Source organism: Rhopilema esculentum, chromosome 2, assembly GCF_057945365.1.
Source record: "Rhopilema esculentum isolate cy_ngs chromosome 2, ASM5794536v1, whole genome shotgun sequence".
Lineage (NCBI taxonomy): Eukaryota > Metazoa > Cnidaria > Scyphozoa > Rhizostomeae > Rhizostomatidae > Rhopilema > Rhopilema esculentum.
Window position 1 is genome coordinate 1,897,358 of NC_142816.1, and position 19,077 is coordinate 1,916,434.

Consider the following 19,077-nt stretch of genomic DNA (forward strand, 5'->3'; position numbering starts at 1 on the left):
TACTGACTTATCCCTGGTTAATGTAGCATGTAATGACGTAAATGACATGGGTTGTTGACACATACAAATAGGACAATGGCTAAGGATCATTACATATGCTATACAAAATCAAGAGGCAAGGAGAGGAAGGACAAATTATACCTTCTGTTATATTTTTGTTTGTGTAATAATTTTGTCTCATTTCATGATGATGAGTGTTTCTTTCTACAGCTTGCTTGTTTGTTTGCTTGTTGTCAACTACTTAATTCGATTACGTTCTAGCTTTTTAGAGAAAGAAATCTAACTTATCCAAATCTAGTACTGTAAAGCTTTTGTTGTTCAGCTCTACAATTTAGGCCAGTGTCCACTGATTAATTCTTCCTCTTTAAAAAACGTTTTATATCTCACTAAAACAACATAAATTGTGATGTCCCTCCTATCACAAAGAAATGCTTTTATGGCACTAACATCTACCATCCAATCCACATCTTTTGAAAACCACACCAACAACCTTGCTTTGTTGGAGAAGGGGTGAACAGTCAATACAGCCATGCGATTTTTGTGAACGATCGCAGGTATTTCAGTGTAAGGTTGAAGTTTGATATACAAGAAATCGACTATAGCACCGTACACAATATTTAGGGACACACATAATTTTGCGGAAGTAATTTAGAATAATTGTCATGCTTCTGCGAAGGAAATTCGTAACTCGGAGTTGACGGTCACGTGATTATTACATACATAACAGGTGCACACATTAGCATAATCAGTTGAGCAAGATGGTATCGGAAAGATGAATGAAAGAACGGAGAAGTTTCTTATAGGATTGTTTGCTCAAAATAAATACAAGAATCCTCTTTTCGCCATTCAGAGATGATTTCCTTCTTATATTGATTGGTGTCTTGTTCCATATGATTGCCAATAGTTGTCACGGCTTAATGAGAAATTGTTTGACTGAGAATATATGCCTAGGCCACAAAAGGACGCTTCCAGTTTCGCTTGATAGCTTGGACCAGCAGCAGCACATATTCTGGCTTAAAAAGACATATCTAGTTGTTTGAAGATGTCTAGATTAATTGACTATCTTATAGTGGTAGGAAATAGGCAGCCAGTATTGGAATCCACACAAGCTCCAGAGCTTTTGAGATGTTTCCCGGAACAGCCACACAAGGACTTCCCACTGCCTGTTGATGTTGTTTTTTTCTGTCAGCCTGAAGGATGTGTGAGTGCATCGAAGCGCCTGAGTTTGAAAGATACGAATTCTTTCGTGTTTACATTGACAGAAAAGGATAGTGGCATTGTCCGTTATGGAATATGTTGTAATTTTTTCAGACCTTGTATTGGACTAAAATCGTTAGACAGAGAACGCGATTCTGTGTTTGATGATTCTTATGACTCTAAACCCAGTGGTGAATCACTGCGACATTTGGAGTCTTCTGAAATTATTGAAGATGGCAGTTCTTACAAATCTGTTTCGTGCAGAAGCTTGACAAGTTTATGCATTATATCAGAACGGCCTTTTTTATCAACTTTTCGTGAGTGTTTGTTTGTGCTTCGGAAAATTGTTGAAACAAGGAACTTGGAAACTGTTACATTGGGGAAGATAGCAGAGAACTGGGATGTTGTAACTGAAGGAAACCATATGATGAAATATATACCTAAGCCAAATTCAAGAAACTGGTCAATGTTTCTTAACCCGGAAAGCTATGCAGGCTACGAACAAATCAATGAAATTCGTGAAATAGAATTGTGGATAGACAGGCTGTTAACTGTACCTCCACCTATTGCTGGGGTAAATCGAATCGAAGTAGAACTATTGCCAAGGCACATACAACCGCCATTAACATTTGCATTACCAGAAAAGAGCAGGTTTTCAATGCTAGATTTTCCTTTGCATCTACCCTTGGAGCTTTTAGGTGTTGATACTTGCCTCAAAGTGTTAACATGCATCTTACTGGAAAATAAGGTAAGAGGTCAGAAATTCAAGCAAAGGAAATTCTTGTTATTTAAATTAAAATATGTCAAGATCACTTCACTCTATAAATTAACCAAGTCAAAGTTTTTAAAGCAGCCCTTCTTTTAGAATAAGAATAGACCTCTTTACCTGTTTTGTTTATTTTGCTGGTATCCCAAGAACCTGTGCATCAATATTAACCCTTTTTTCTCTTTCGAAAAAGGGAGCTATTCTTCAGCTGCACCAAAGTTTGTTCTCAATATTTTTAATTCCGCTCTTTAACACTTTGGAATATAAGAAGGCTGCTGCTGCCACTTGATCTTTTGCATTGCAGTCTTTTGATGTACAGTTGTTAAGTTTTTAGATGACATACTTTTTTGTTTGCATTTATCATTATTGTGTTGCAGACATTTGAAAATCCAGCACTAGACATCTTATTTTACTCTAGCAAAGTTGAGCTACTACCTGCAATTGTTATAAAGATATTTGTTGATGTTTTGGAGAAAAACGGATGCAGTGTTGCCGTTTAAAGAAAAAAATTCAAAATACTTCATTGAAAGCTCTTTCTAGTCTTTTTTGATACCCAGCCAAATGCATCTACAGTTACGAGATGATTTTTGAGACATTTTTTGTATTGTCTTTTACTACAGCAGTTATATTTTGTTAAGGTTTTCATAAGTAAGGTTTTTTATCAATGGTTCAATGACTCTGGAAGATAGCTTTCTAATTGTTATTTTGAAGCATGCACTTAATAGCAGAATATCTTATACAAAGCAGTTTATCAAATAATTTGGCTGTTACCATTTATATTATTTTCGTCTGACTTTTGATTTAATGTCATGTAATATTAACATGATAACTTCAGCCCTGTGGCAATTTACGTAGGCTGTTTTTTAATTCATTAATTTAGCCAGTTTCATTTTTACTGAAAAACACATTCTAAAAATTCTATTTTTTCAAAAACGTATTTGTAGAAACAGTTTGAATTGTAATTTAAGAAAAATTTGGATTTCAAATCATGAAACAAAGGTTGATATGTGATGTAAGCTAAAATTCAAAACTATGTTTTTGCTATCTCATTATTTCGTTTGCTTGAAGTGTTTTTGTTGCTAGTATTTGATCGGATAATGAATAACAAAGCAAATTAATATTCAAGGCAAAATTATAAATTTTGTGGTCTTGTTAACAACAGAGCCCACCCTTGCTCGGTTTTTTCCTTCATGTTTAACCCTCAGGTACAAATTGCCAGTTTTCCTATTTGTTCACATGTTTATCTGATTTTATTCATTTAAAGTATTGATATACAGGCTTATTTTGGTATTATGAACCAAACAACTGTTTCATGATATCAATTATTAATCATGCAAGTCAGTATGAATATGCTTTATTATGATATCATAACACACTCTGCACCTGTTCCCAGCTTAATGCAATTATACCACTATTACAGAATCATCAATATTTCATACAGAACCAGAAAATTACAAATATTTTGAATCTACTTTAAATTAATGCAAAAAGTAATCTGGTTAAAGAGAATCCCATCATCTATATATGGTGCCAGTTATCCTGAATTGGTCAGTGCCAGTGATGAAAAATTCTATGTATGATATGGTCGTGCAAATGAAATGTTGCTATACAATTTAAGGTCATTTCTATAGCCAAATACAGGCTTTCAAATTTTTGGGAAGATGGACTTTATTCACAAAATGTGATGCCCTAAAGATAAAAAATTATCAACGCAAGCATATTTTTCATAAAATTTTTATTGTCATTAACCATAAATTTTCAGATTATGTGTTATTTTCCATCACCAAAATGACTTTCAAATAATTCAGGAAGTTTCTTTGCAGGTTCTGCTTCAGTCTGATGACTATAATGCATTATCAATCAGTGTCATGGCTCTGACATCAATGCTATACCCCCTAGAGTACATGTTTCCTATGATCCCTCTTCTGCCAACATGCATGAAGAATGCAGAACAAGTAAGATGTAATTTTTTGTTTTGATTCTCAGCTAAGACTGAATTCATAAAGTCTTTACTTTTTTCCCAACAAACTAGTATTTCAATACAGGAACACCCATGGGTGAGGGTTGTTAAGAGCAAGTACCTCCTAACATATTTTTTTGGAATTTTTTTGTGTTTTGTTATATGAATCAAGTTTGCAAATCAAATTCCGATCCTTTTTTCTGTCAAGGCAAATTTGTCAGATAAACATGCTAATTGTAAGACTTTTCTTACATAATAATTGAAGCACATATAGAATGATATTTATGCCTGCCCCATAAAACTAAAGCTAATGACATCTTAATGGAATGCAAGAATGTTTGTTTAAGCTCACTAGATCGAATTTGTAACCTGTGTCATATCTATAACATCACACTTGACATAACCTGCTTTTGTTTTATGGTAAGAAAATATGACAATCATAATTATTTTTAATTTGTTGGGTTTTGATTTCCTACAACCTTCAGATAACTAGAATAATCAAATAAATTCCTCAAAGAGATCAATGTGTTGTTCGCTAGAATGAAGTCATTGTTTGTAGAAAACAAGGGCCCTTTTCTTCTCATTGACCTGACAAATCCTTAAAAAGTGTAATGCTGCTTGAACATATGCTGTTTATTCATAATGCATCTGAAAATTGATGCTTGAGGTCAGAAATCATGTGTTTACATATGACATGCTATTATAACTATCATCGTTGTTTTGAGAGGAAGGGGACAGAAGTAGCAGCAGTGAGAAAAGAAATGAATAATACAGAAACAGCACTTTAGCCCTTGGGTTTTTTTGTAAGGTTTTTGTTAGTAATTTTGTAAGGCATCAAAAGTTTTGGATTTCAACATTGAAATGATTATAACCAGGGGGGCACTGCAGTGACTGAATATAACTGCTACATCGAGGTAGAGTTGCCCAAATTGAAATGTGACAAATTTTGCCTGATTAGGGGGCTGTAGCCCTCCTAGTCATTATGTCTGCTTTGCACTTGTTTTTCCTTTAGTATTTTTTATCTCATTTAAGCATGTTGTAACCAGCTTATATTTTTTCAGCTTCTTTTAGCACCAACACCATACGTTATAGGGGTGCCATCAAGTTTTCTTCATTACAAGACACAGTATTTCCAGATCCCAACAGATGTTTTAATAGTTGACTTAGATACGTCAAAGGTGAGCTAGAGATAAACATCTATCTTTTAGAAATCTAAATCCTCTTAGAGAAGACTATATAAAAATACAATGCATGTTACTCTCTGCCCTGTCACAGGTCTGCGATGTTTTGTCTACTTCGGAAATTTTTAGGGCGGCAATTTCAATGTGAGTGATTTATAAGATTGCAAGACCAGTTTTCTGGCCTAAAGAAGTAAATATTCCCTTGGCTTGCATGGTGTAGGGAAAAATAGCGAAATTTATTTACGCAAAGTATGGAAAGTTCACAACACAGAAAATGCATTGATTACGTATTGAACTAAACAAATAACATTTTTTTCTTTTTTAAAAATTAAGAATATGATGAAAGCTTTTATATTTCAAAATCTCAGATTTATTTTTAAGAGCCTCCATAATCAAGCGGAGTCCACTCTTCATTACATGAAAATGTATATGAATGTCTTCGATTTTGTACAAGATTTTGCACTTTCTTCTTCCTCTGAAGTCATCAAATATTGATGAATTTACAAATCTTCTTCATTTCCTTTGTCAGGATAATTTATGTATATGGGATGATGTTGGGATAATTTCATCTGCATATGGGATAATGTTAGGATAATTGCATCTGCATATGGGATAATGTTGGGATAATTGTATAACCATCCTGTCTTTGAGCTTTCTGTTTTCACATCACGTTTTGGGTAATTCGCTTGAAATTGATCAACTGCATCTGCATAGTGGCACATTCAAGTTTTTAAACGATGGACAATAATTGAAAAAATATAACAGAGGAAAATACACATTGCCTCGGCTTTGCATTTGTGGCTGGCATTGCAAAAATGCATCAGCGATGTTAATTTTAAAAATGGCAATATTCGAGGGGAAACAATTTTTTCTTATTCAATTTTTAAATAATTTTAGCAGGCGGACCAAATTAGGTAATCAGGAAGGTCATGAGTTTATCTAGCCTTCATCCTAGCTGTTTCCTCTCTTATAGCAAATCTTCAAAAATGGCATCTACCATTTATCAAACAACGAAACACCTATAAAATTATGAATACCTAATGGTGTCATTTTAAGGGCTCTACCGTTTAGGGTGCATGTTCCCTTATTGCTAATTAGTTTCTTTATCGGATCTCCGATGAAACTGAGTTTCGAAAGGGTAACATATGATTTATGTAGTTCTTTCAAATTTTGCAATAATATAAGCTCTGCCTTGCAAATAACGTAAGCCTGTATTTTTTTACAACAGCAAAGCATTTCAAGCTCTTTTTGTTTTTTATATTTCTAATGTCTCTTCCTAAAGTTCCGGCGACGACAAAGTGCCGCCGGAAAATTCCCTCTCATTCATCACAACTTTCCCTTTCGTAGCCTGGTACCTATAAGGGTGGGGTGCCTTAAATACGGGGTAAAAGGGTACAAATACAATCGAAGTAAGCATCCGAGTCTTTTCAACATGATACATCGTAAGGTTATGCCCAGTGGTGTAGTGCTATCAAAATAACAAGGGAGTCTCTTGCCCAAAATAGCAAAAGTAGAAATTTGTCTATTTTTGGCATTAGCAAGGAGGGCTTAACCTCCCTGATCCCCCCAGCACTACACCCCTGGCTATGCCATTTAAGGGATGTATCTATTTTAATCAAAGAAACATAGAACACCTCAGGTATTGCTCCATAGAGAAGTCCCCGTTTTGAGTTTTTTAACTTAGCCTTCATTTTCAGCAAAAGGCTTTTGTTTATCTTTTTTATTTAAATTGTTTCAGATGGGCGTTCCACTAAGCATGGATGAAATTCCCCAACTTCCTGAACCAGAAGGATCAATTTTAAGAGAGCAACTTAAGCAGGTAACTCAATTATTCTTTATTTTTGTTTTAGGCCGTGTTTGTTTTTCATTACAGCGTTTTTGTTGCAAAAATCAAAAGGATCCTCTACCTCTGCTTAAGTTTCATTGAAATTATATCAAATATTTTATCAGATTGATGAAATAAGAGTGATGTTTAGATTGCGTCCAAGGAAACTGAGAAATTCGCAGCGTAGGGCGAAGAATTCAATTTTTGTAAAATGAAGTTCATGTCTTGAACTTAGAAATGTAAGAACGACCATGAATCAAAAGTACACCTATAACTTATTAACAATTTACCTTACTTGAAAATGGGGGCGGGGGGGGGGGGGGTGGTCATGCCCCCTTTTGCTCGTAGTACCTCTGAAAATTGTTTGGTAGCAGCTATTTTCATGTTAAACTTTTCAGGATTTGAAGCCTTCTGCAATAACAAGAAGGGTGACCACGTTTCAATCGAAAAGGTTTCTTAGTGTGATTGTGTCTAATTAAAGGGGTTTTGAGTTAAAGTATATTTATAGGCTGATTAATGGGCTCCCTTCAATCAAACCAAAATGCACTGGTTGGTCAAAACACAAGCCAATCAGGTGTGAGATTATTTTTGGGCGTATTTAAATTCGTGTAATTTGTCTACCCATTTTTTATCTTCCAGAAATTTATGTTCTGGTAAATATCGGACAAAAACATATTAAAATTATGCGGATGAATTGTTTCTTTTTCCGTTCTATCGTTCAGCTCATCAAGTGTATTTGGCTATTTTAGTATACTACAATTCACATGAAATTTAGCACTAACCCCTTGTCGGAAATGTTATTAAACTTTGCTAGAAATAAGTATACTGCAAACCCTCTAATTCACCGACTGGGGACTTATTTATTCAGGCAGTTTTAAAATGGGGGCTAACTTGAGAGGAGGTATGTACGAGGGAAGGGTTTACGGTGAATGACAGAAGATACAAGCTTCATTGTGTGTCAGATGACTGTTGATTTACTCTTAGGCATTGTAAATGCAGGTGGTTTGTCAATAATGCAATATTATTAATACAAGATTAACGCAAAAATTATCAGATCTTCTATAAGGAAAATTTGCATGTTTGATATCCCAGAATTACTTGCGAACTTGTTACGGCGAAAAATGACCGCTGTTGTTTATCGGTTTTTTGTATTATCAGTATTTTTATCTTGGATATCCTATCGCTAGATCAGCTGAAATTATTGTAAACCTTATGGATAAAGTCCACAAATATTGTTTATCTTTCTTGCACTCGGATTGCCAAATATGCCAATTCTCCATGTGACAGTGTAAGCTAAGGCCAGAAAAGCAATTGATAAGACAATCTTTGTACTGTACTTATATATTTTATGATTTATTTCGTTTGACGAAGAAGATGCTAAATTGTTTGCATCTGAACTGAAGGGACCTCAACTGCGTTTGTAACGGGATGGGGGGACTATTTGATATAAATGTGACTGACCTGAGCTTAGAGGCCAGTGCTAAAATAATCAGCACTTCGCTTCAATCCAAGCATGCGCACATGGCGATTAGTTATTACAGGGAAGCTTGGCTTAAACTTGTATCGTGCTGTTCTGTTGGGTTATGACGGAATATACATTTGCACGACAGAAAATACCTAGAGATCGCATGTTTAATTCAAATCATTTTTATAACAGTCGTTAAGTCAGCGTCTTTAAAATATCAATAAACTTGAGTTAGATATAAGAATTTCCAGGATTGTATTCTTCTTTTGCTGAATTTATCAGTTTTACCTTCTTCATGCTTGTTTACAGTGTCTCGACTGCTTAAGCTTGTACCCGCACAGTATGCACGACTTAGGCGTGTTTGCTGACAACGAATCAATCGGCTCCCACCGAACTTCAACTTCGGGCTCAAAGCTCAGCGAAATAATTTATGGCAATGACATCGACTCGGTTGACGTCGCTATTCGAGCCTCGCTCGTTAAATTCTTCACATCGCCAAACGTAATTGGCGAATTTGCACAGCATTGTAGGATATTGCGCCTGTATTCGAGGCCAGTTGTCGCATTTCAAAAGGATACGTTTGTGTATTCGAGGCCAACATCATCAGAACTCTTACCAGCACTAGCAGATACTCAGGTAAGAAGTTATTAACTGTCGATTTTATGATTCTACTTGTGGCTTTAAATTATTGTCATATAATTTGAAAGTTGTAAATTTACGAGTTGCTTTTGCTTTAGTATCTTTGTAAAAACTTCATTTTGAGAACTGGAAAGGAATTTCATTAAAATGGCCGTTTGCAAGTTATTTAAACTAGAAATAGATGATATACCTATGTTCTTCGCAGATCAGACGAAGCAAGTTTTAGATTGTTAGCCAAAACTGGTTTATAATCAAACCGTTTATAAAAAATATTGAAATATCTGCTGTGTTTTTGTGCTGAAAGTAGGCGTTTAACATGTAACAAGAACAATTTCCTCCAGTATCTTACCGTTCAAAATACCTCTGTATAAGTAGTTCAAACTCTCAATTTAAAGAAAGTCGTACGATTCTACCTTTTCTCTCATAATCCCCAAATAATTTCTTCTCTTGCAAAAACGATTCTCAGAATTTGAGAAATAGGGATTTGTGATTGTAATGATTAATCAATGATTATTCATGATTAGAATTAGCAGCATATGACATTTTTTCTTGCCTCCACTCTTTCTGAATTTGCCCATTGATAGAAGACCGAAATTAGGAAAATGATCATTTGATCATTGTTTTTGATTTTTTCTTTTTCATCTTCAGGCTGCAGAATATTATGCCGAGTGGCTCGTTAACCCAACAAACACAGTTTATCGGAAAGTCCAAAGTGGTGAGCTGCTTCTGTATGGCGTTTCCATTCATATCTGAGTTGGATTTTTTTTCGTAGGATATGTTTTCGTCTTTTGATCATTCAATTGGGTGCATTCAAAAAAAGTAGTGGAAACGTTTTGCTATGGTTTAGTTTATCCCAAATAACTAATTACAAATGGCTCAATAGGCAAGCGGCACTGATTGGTCAACACATTCATGTGCTCGTGTTTCTGATTGGCCTATTTCGATCCACAACTGGGCATATATGTTTCCTAGCGTAGAGTTTTCGATCTATGTTCTGACATTTTAAACTCTGAAGAGTGTCAGGCAAAAAGCTTTAGTTTACTAAATGTTTGCTTTTTTCAAAGCCATTTTCAAGTTTTGTACCACCAAAAGATAGTTTATAACTAATTACCGTAATTGTTTCTTGAGCTTGGAGTACAAGCCGGTAACTGTGACAAGGGCTTCTGGGTCCGTAGCCAAAAAAATTATCTGAAAGTGAAACCACACGAGTCTACTGCCGCCATTGATCTGCAGACTTGAACCGAGAATGTTGGTATCAGAAGAAAGCGATCGCTAGCGGGGGGGGGGGGGGGGGGCGGGGCTATCATATTTGTGACTTTCCTTCTCTTTTTTCAATGAGCTTCTACTACTCTTACTCAATGCTTCTCCGCTTTGCATGCCTTCCTGTCATGGAGGTATCTCTGGCTGCAATTCGTGTCCCTTGGCACATAGGCAAGAATTGCCGCCATTTCGCTAACCTATTCATCATAAAAGGCTAGGAAAATATTGTCTATGATGCTCAGTTGATAATGTAGTCAACTTTCATCGATCTCCTTGACGTTGCAACACACATCGATCATTGTCTTCTGAGAGAAAGTTTTAAGATAAAAATTATACAATTATATTTTATTTTTAGGAATACTAGATCCAAGAGTGGTCGGCGACAAACCTAGATGGTACAGTCACTATCTCGCCCCAGTTTACTACCAAGTTCACAATCCACACTCCAGTCTAGGCCATGACCTACTTGATGATTCTGATGATTCTGGGCCTCTTTTTGACGACGAGGATGATTTATCTGATAGTGATATTTCTCTTGGTGATGAGGAGTATATGCATTTGCAAAAAGAAAGGACGCTGTCTGTGGACCTTGACTTAACTACGAAGGCACGAGAGGTAAAATTGGCGGTCATGTTTGATGTTTTGTTTTTCTAAGTAGTTTTAAGGAAAACATCGCGGATTAAATAACTGTTTAAAGTAAATTCAGATCGGAAATCGTCAGATTTAGACTGGTCTTGATATCTGTCTTACCGCAAAGACGGACATATTTGCGTTGCCTAGGCAAGTTATGAGGTGTCGAAGTATGATCGGTACTTCATCGTGCAGTCATATATTAAAAATCGTCTTTCCTGAAGCTGCGATTGATGATTTCCGCAATGTCCGTAAGGTCGGCAACGTCTCCCAGTTGATTTGATACAGATGCTAAAATGGCTTAAGCCATGTCTTAATCAAAAGTGGCCAATCAATAAACGTATGCTACTCACGCGTTTGTTGATTGGTCAAAAGTTGATTGACAGCTGGTTTAAGCCACTGTGGTATCGGTAGATTGCCTTTGTATTTCCTAGCGTAGAGTTTTCGATCTATGTCCTGACGTTTTAAACTCTAAAGAGTGTCAGACGAAAAGCTTTAGTTTACTCAAACGTTTGCTTTTTTTAAAGCCATTTTCAAGTTTTGTACCACCAAAAGATAGATTGCTTTTAGTATGAACAATTTCAACAATCTCAAAGTAGAAGAAATGCATTAAAGTGTTTTAAAGTTTTGCGGATTAGGAAATGTGTTTGTTTTGTTCCTTTTGTCATTCAATGTTCAAAAAGGCATTGAAGCATTTCAACATAGATTAAAAAGAAAATGCAAATCTAGAATTAATCGATATTTCAAGTATATAACTTTTATATGAACTAAATTTGACTTTTAGATCTATATATTTGTGTGTTCTATTGCAGCAAATTTCAGAACTTTACGACTCTTCCTACTCGTCTTTCAACACTCTTGAAAACGGCGATCACAATCGAGAGATCATTGATTCGCAGAGAAGTTCCTTGCCAGCCTTGAATACTCAGTCAAGTGTGTTTCGCTCAAGAGCACATAGGTATGTTCATCAAATCATTTTTTTTTTAGTTTTTTTTATTTTTAATTTTATTTTGACCGCAGGAGTAGGAAGAATACGGTGAAATACCCCGAAATATGCAACATCAGTAAAGTCTTTTGCAGACTTGTGTTTTCCCAGCGGATTACAGTTATTCTTGCTTTCTGAAAATTCTGAAAATTAATTTTTATGACGTCATTATTATGTAACTGTTTGGAATTCACGATGCATGCAATGAATTGTTTCGTTTTAATGGCTTCTTTTCATTGGCTACTGCTGATTGACATATTTGTCTTGTCCTATCAAATTCCTTGTAGTAAACACGTGATCGCGCCAATGTTTCTAGGCGGATATTTCCTATCTTGATTGGGCGTTTGCGTATGTTTGGTTGCTCTTCGAGTGCGTCGAGAATTTCCCAATTGCCCCCTAAATTTGTTCGGGAGACGAAACGTTCAGTCCTTTGTTTCCAAACAATACCGTCTTAAACCAATCAATGTTGCAAGGTCATAGCACATGCGCATTAATAACAGTATTCGCACAGTTGTCCTGTCTATGACCACACAACTCTTGAACTTATCACCAGGGCTTCAAGTGATAATGCGCATGTGCAATGACTCTGAAACGGGGGCTAGTGTATGTCTGGAAGACGGGCATGATTCATCTCCCGAACAAAAACAAGGACATCAGATATTGAAATTATAGAAAGTTATGCTAAGTCTAATAATTAGTTCGGCCGGAAAAAATCAGTATTATTTCAAAAAATTTAGGGCTGGAGGAAGCTTAGTAAGTTATAGAAGAAGTCATACAAATTCAAACGAAAGCGAATTCTTTCATAAGTAGCATGTTTCAGAAAGTTGTTGTCCTCTCTCGCAAAGTATTTCCTCCAGACGTTGCGTTTAAGGAGAATTACAATGACTAAATATATTTATATCTCACTTGAAGGGACAATGTCCCGTCAGTTAACCGTTTACAGTTAACAAAAGGCCGTGAAGGGTGTTTATGATGGAGAAAAAATTGAGAATTAGCCGACAGGATTAACCAATAGGAAATTTAATTGGCCAGCGCAATGCATCGGAACCTAGCGCCTTTGAATATTGGTAATCCTGTGAAGTGTCAGCACAAATGATCAACGCTTTCCAGTTGGAAAATGACAACAAAAATATTGAAACACTGCAAGAAAAAAAGACAATAAGAACCACTGTTTTTGGTGCCAGCAATAGAGATACTCAACGATATTTCTTAAGGTCGATATAAAATTTGATTTTCTAAGAGTTTTTCTTTTCACTTTCCTTGCTTTTGCATGAAAGGTCTATCTTGAAGTTTGCGGAGAAGAATCAGGGAAGAAATCAACTTTTTTCATTTAGAAAGTAGGATAATCCTTTTCAGGATTGGGAGGGGAGTTCTTGGGATTCAAAATCTCGACAATAATCGGTAATTGGGTTTTTCCTAACTTTCAGGCAAGAATGCTGCAGTCCAGGATCAGATGAAGGGAAAGTACTGCCGTCAACAGTTCAATCGATTTTAGATCCAGCAAGAAGTAGCGTTGACGATGCCGACGAGAAAAGTTCACCTTCAGATGCAGGCGAGCGTGTTTTCAAGAAGAAACCTTTGACACCAAGTAGCAGTATTGGCCAAAAAGCGAAAGACGTCCTTTCAAGGCAGAGCAGCAGTGCAAGTGAGAGACTAAATGGTGAGTACGAAATGATATCTCCAGCGATACCTTAGCTGGAAATGAGAATAACATGTCTTCAGTGAAGGTGTAGTGTTAGGCCAGCTTAAAGTAATATGACACCACTTAAGCACTAATTTCTGTTTTTATCCAGCGTTGATTGGGCAGATAAAACCGCGCTTGTCTCAAAAGAGCTCTATTGAGTCGGAAGTCAGTGTACAATCGTTTGTTAGCTCTGGAAGTTCAGAATGCAATAGTATGCCAACACCACCGATGCAACAAAAAGCATTTTCGTACCCTTATCCATTGTCGGAAATAGAAGAAGGTACGTTGTTTTTTCAATACAGCTTGTGCTTACTTTACTGGTTCTAGTGAGACTTTATCTGCAGAAGTGATGAAAACAGAGAGTATTGACTTTTCTGGAGAGTTTCCTTTTGAACACCCCCGGAGAGTTGACTTTTATGGTTGACTCGCAAAGCAAGTTTGAAGGAAAGCTTTTGGAATGATTCAAGGGGTGGGGTTGGGGGTGTGGTTGAAAGACAAGCAAAGCGGAGGAGGAGAGAGAATAAGAAAGCATGAAATAAAGGGAAAAAGGGAGGGGAATCAACAGAAAGAAAAAGGGAAGGGAAAGCGAAAGGAGTTCAAAGTTGGAAAAGCAACCAAAAGTATGCAAAGTCTGAGGTTAAAGATGACATTTCAGTAATAAATATATATATAGTATTTGTTGTCAGTTTCAGAATGATTTACAGCAGTGTTTCTCAACCTTTTTAGTCCCATTACTCTTTTATTAAAAAATCACGAGACAAACCACCAACGAGAATATTAAGAAATGGAAACTCTTTGGTCTACTTCACAATTTAAGTCGTTTTCATCGATATGTCTGTAATAGGAATCAATAAACACACTGAAAAAGTATTTTATAATAAAATTAAGTATTTGTGTGTAACCCGGGCTTGCTTTTTAGACCAGTTAGGTTAAATTGGAGAATTTTTCACGGCACACCGGATAATATCTCACGACACGCTAGCGTGCCCCGGCACAGTGGTAGAAAATACTGGTTTACAGGTCTCAACGTTCTTTGATTAGCTGCAGAAGAAGTTATTATGCCCACGTGCGCTGAAATTTCTATTGTATATGTCATCATTTCAAACCTAATTTCCCACTAGATATATGCTTAGAATATTTTTCTCCGATCAATGTTAACAAAATATTAATAAATGGCTGTCATCATATTCTTCCAATTTTTTCGTTATATTTTCCAAACTTGTAGGCAATTCACTTCGTTTGAGCATTCCTGATCGACTGGTAGATCGTTCTTCATTTGGTGGACAGAAAACCATTAAAGACACCAGATTTCACAATGCGTATGTTTTCTGCTTGTTTTTTTAACAGAACGCGTATTCCCGCTTTATTGTCACTCTTTAAAATTACATTTCTTGAAATGCAGTTTGAAGCCAGTTGCTTCATGGTTGCCTTAAAGGGGCCTGTGCAACCAGCAGCCTTTGCGCGCTCGCATTTGTTTTGTTTTTCTAACTGTGTTCTTCTATGCAAGACAAAAATGGCGAGGAGAATTCGATGGGAAATTTCTGGTATCAATTAAGCGCTTTAGATCGTTTTGGAAGGCTTCTATTTGGTTTCATTTTGCGCACAGCTTGTGCTAACAGCTGCCCACCATTTTCATGGACCACGAAAATGGCCGCCTTCCCAGCTTACGCCCGCAAAGGCTACTGGTTGCCCACGCCCCTTTAAGCGTAAAACTCAGATTTGCAAGCTAGATCCATCCTGTTCTACACACCAATTCATGCACATCTCTGCCCATTGACATAGAGCAGTTTATAACTGATCTGTTTACAAATATGTAACATGCAGGTAAACAGTTAAGGCCTAAATAAGGTTTAATGTCAATGGAGGCTTTTCATTAATTAAAGACCAGACTTGCGGGTTTGGAATTTTTCGAATGAGAATTTTAGGAAACCTAGCAACTAAACAGAGCTTGTAAATATCTAAACCTTTTGATCGAACTTGGCCATTGAAAACTAGAATTCCTTTGTAAATTTTCAACTCGGATATTTCCGTCTATTTCAATATTATCTTAGGCGATTTCTAAGATTCATTCATGTGTATTACTTCGCTTTCATTTTGAATGGCTAAAAAACGCTTTTTTACCAGGCAGCTAATAATTTTGATTCTCTTTCAGTGAAAACCAGCAGGTTATCAACGATGTTGTTACAAATGTCTTAAAAGGCGATGGAGTTGGCTGGTTTAGTCAGAAGAAGTTGCGTAAATTATTGGTCCATGAAAGCTTGAGGCAATATCTTTTCAAACAGTTGTATGAACCCAAGGAGCAGGATGAAGAAGACGAGGCAGTTAGCGACATAGTAAGCAAAGTTTTATATATTCCGACTTGTGAATACCTGCTCATATATATGAGAGTAAACCATCGTTTAATTTAGTTTACTGTAGTTAAACCTAGTTTAATCAATCAATAGCTCCAACAAGCCCTTCTCTTGTGAGCTAATGGGCATCCTTACTACAATTTATGCAAAGGATTGGATGTTTTTGTGTTGGAAAAATTGAACGCTCGTAGGTTGAGGAAACATAGGGGCTGGTGCCATTCTGGCAGTCCTATATCAGTGAAGCAATCATGCTCGACCAAGATCCATAAGCCCAACCCCCCCTAAACCTGTAGTATACGCTACGCCCATATGCCCCCTCCTTCATGGAAAGAAGCTTCAACCAAGTCTTAATCTAAAGCGTTTTCAATCGTTCAATTGAAAGGTACAATGGAGACAAAGAATTTCTTCCGGAAAATCACTTTAAGATATTTTTGTAAACTGTGAGTCTATTGCTTTCTGAAATTCTTGATGCTACCTCTCTTTAATTTCTAGCACGTTTCGCGTAACACGTATCGTGGTATCGTCGAATTGTTACGGTTCCTCATTGAAGGTTACGAACACAGCGCAAAGCAAAAAGGCATTGGTGGCCTTGCCTCGCTTTTCTCGATGCTTGAAGTGATGCACACTCATTATTGTGGTAAGCGTATCCAAGATGGCGGAGTGAATCCATCCAAGAAGAAGGACACGAAAATAAAAGAGAACGGTCAGAAACTTAGAATGACTTTGTCACTCGATGCGAAAAGTGATTCAAGTATTGTTTATACCAGAGGTTTGTAATGCCATTATTTCACGTCTTATTTTGACGTTTCTCCTTTCAAGTCAACGCTACAAGAAGATAGGTTTGCTTACAGGCCGACCTCTATGTTTCGTTTGTGCTTCATTTAAATGTTTTTAGTTTCTTTAATGTAGGCTTTTAAAGGAAAGCGTCTTGATGCCTACTAAAAAAAGATAAGCAGAAAGAATTTGATATTTCGTACTAAGTTTTCTAATAAAATTTACATTTGAAAAAAATTATGTATATGTATTTACAGACAATATTATATATTTGCAGTTGCATTCATCGCCCCTCCACTCTTTTATACATTTTCTTAAAATTGTAATATTCAGGAACTGTTTGGTGCCATTTAAGAGTCTGTGCTACTGTTTACATCCCAAGAAAGAACTAATATTTAGGCAGTATAGCCCACGCACGAAGAGCATTTAAAGTCAGATCAAATCGCTCTGCCAGAACGAACAAAATTTGCTTTCTGAACAAAGGGATCTGAAAAATGAGTAAAGTTGGTGGGCCCGCGCGTAGCAGCAAAATGTTAAATGAAGGTCGGAAATAGTTTTCCCCCCGTTGCTTTCGGTACGTGATTCTGTGTGGCATCGCATTTTAATGTTCAACTCATTCTTTTCAGAAGCTTCGCCAATTCAAAGTGTTACTGAGCGTGTGTCGTCCATATTTGCTGCCAGTAGAGGAGATTATAATGACAACTCGATAACTAAAATGAATGGAGGGCAAAACGGGTCAGTAGAACGAGGCAGTAGTTCGGATTCCGCGCCTTCTTTAGATAGTGTATCACATAATCGTGATTCATTTGATGGCGTATTTGAAGGCCAAAATGTGGCTAGTCACGACTCAAGACAGCGACGAAGTTCTTCGCAGAGTGGATCGTTTGACGACGAACGTGCAGGGCAAGGAACAGTTAAGAAACTGCCATCTCTAAGCCACACGACCCTTTCATCGAAAACACAGTTAAACTCAAGCATGTCAGTTGGTGATTTATCGGCCACAGATGTACAAGAGTCGGTAGATGAGAGGAACCTCGTCTGCAAGAGTAATCTTTGGTATGTGGCAATAGCGTAGTCTTTTGAACGTTGTTGCTAGATTCTTTATTTTTCGTGGGACTTCTTCTCTTCTTGAACTACAACAATTTTATTATTTTGCTTTGACATTACTTGAGGCAGTTTGCCTTTTTATTTAGGTGCTCTAGAATCTGTTTACACGGAAGCACAATTTCGCGGAAAAAGCTCTTCTTCACTCATAGACTCCCGAATTATGTTAGGAGCTAGCTATCACTGATTGGCTAAAACAAGGAGCCAATCAAACGGGTCATTCCTCCTCTCACGTTACTTTCGATCCGCATCCGGATATAGATTTTTTGCTTATCATTTGGACATTCTCCAACGTTTATTCTCTGAGGGATGTCGGGCGAAAAGTGTTATAGTATGTTTTGTTTCTGCTTTCTTGCATGTTTTTCAAATATTTGGAACAAAAGGCTGATATTTTGGTTATTTTTATCGTCATTTCCTAGTGGCCGTTTGGTCATCCAAGCAGTGTTCAGAAAAAGACCGGCATTATTTCGTCCTTTCTCTTCTGTTCCGTACATTCCGCTTTTTGGTTTAACAGGACAGAGAAGTAATGGACCTTTTCTGTGAAAGCTTACTTTTTGATAGGTAGGAAGCACAGTGGCAACTTTTATCAGGTCCTCGGATTAAGAAGGGCTCGAGAAAGATTTCACCAAAATTCAGCAGAGTTTTTGTTTAGTTCAATGTGTTAGTGATGTCAGTGGGTCTGGTTTCATGTCGATGTGTTTCGTTCCACATCCACACCACAATCATGTCTGATAATACCGGGATCTTAAGACCCCATATAATTATAATTTGTCATATAATTTGTATTAGCTTATCTCGCTGTCTCTTGTTAACTAGGTTGCGCATTGCAGGTTTTTTTTCTATTTTTAGTGCGGGATATCGATTCAGAGACGGCCGGCTCTACGAAGCAAAGAAAGAGCGAGTTAGCAAAGGAATCACAGGGACTGGTCGAAGGTTCATATTCGAAGGACTTCTCAATCCGAGATCATCAATTTGGGATGATATGGATTTTTGGGAGCATTGTTTTTACGACAGCGTTGCAGCCGAAAGGGAAATGGTCGGTATGGACATAGGGCCTGTGGAATTGCTGGAAAGGTATGACATTTTATTAACTATAACAGATATCAATTCACTGTTCATGGATATACATCTGGATATGGCTTCTGGATATGGCTTATTGCTGCTCAATTATTTCTGTAGCCCATGCGCATAAAAGGCTGCTCCAATTGTATCTAAGAGGTAGTGCTACGCAAAGAGGGGTTTCGTAAAAATGTCTC

The 19,077-nt window shown here is 36.8% G+C and overlaps 1 protein-coding gene across 5 annotated transcripts in view; it reads left to right on the forward strand.

Moving 5' to 3' along the window:
• Window positions 1-19,077, forward strand: part of LOC135695569 (MAP kinase-activating death domain protein) — a 46,681-nt gene that overhangs the window by 14,203 nt on the left and 13,401 nt on the right. For 3 of the 5 annotated variants that reach the window (XM_089109561.1, XM_089109556.1, XM_089109555.1), the window contains exons 2-15: window positions 3,787-3,918; window positions 4,985-5,101; window positions 6,843-6,923; window positions 8,704-9,030; window positions 9,682-9,748; window positions 10,649-10,908; window positions 11,736-11,881; window positions 13,336-13,568; window positions 13,702-13,872; window positions 14,818-14,911; window positions 15,745-15,925; window positions 16,436-16,712; window positions 17,344-17,773; window positions 18,671-18,895. In XM_089109561.1, the coding sequence (XP_088965687.1) occupies window positions 3,832-3,918; window positions 4,985-5,101; window positions 6,843-6,923; window positions 8,704-9,030; window positions 9,682-9,748; window positions 10,649-10,908; window positions 11,736-11,881; window positions 13,336-13,568; window positions 13,702-13,872; window positions 14,818-14,911; window positions 15,745-15,925; window positions 16,436-16,712; window positions 17,344-17,773; window positions 18,671-18,895 (2,696 nt within the window). In that variant the 5' untranslated portion in view covers window positions 3,787-3,831. Of the gene's footprint in view, window positions 1-230; window positions 1,946-3,786; window positions 3,919-4,984; window positions 5,102-6,842; window positions 6,924-8,703; window positions 9,031-9,681; window positions 9,749-10,648; window positions 10,909-11,735; window positions 11,882-13,335; window positions 13,569-13,701; window positions 13,873-14,817; window positions 14,912-15,744; window positions 15,926-16,435; window positions 16,713-17,343; window positions 17,774-18,670; window positions 18,896-19,077 lie in introns of those variants that run through there. The other 2 variants (XM_065214694.2, XM_065214693.2) reach the window with 2 other exon arrangements.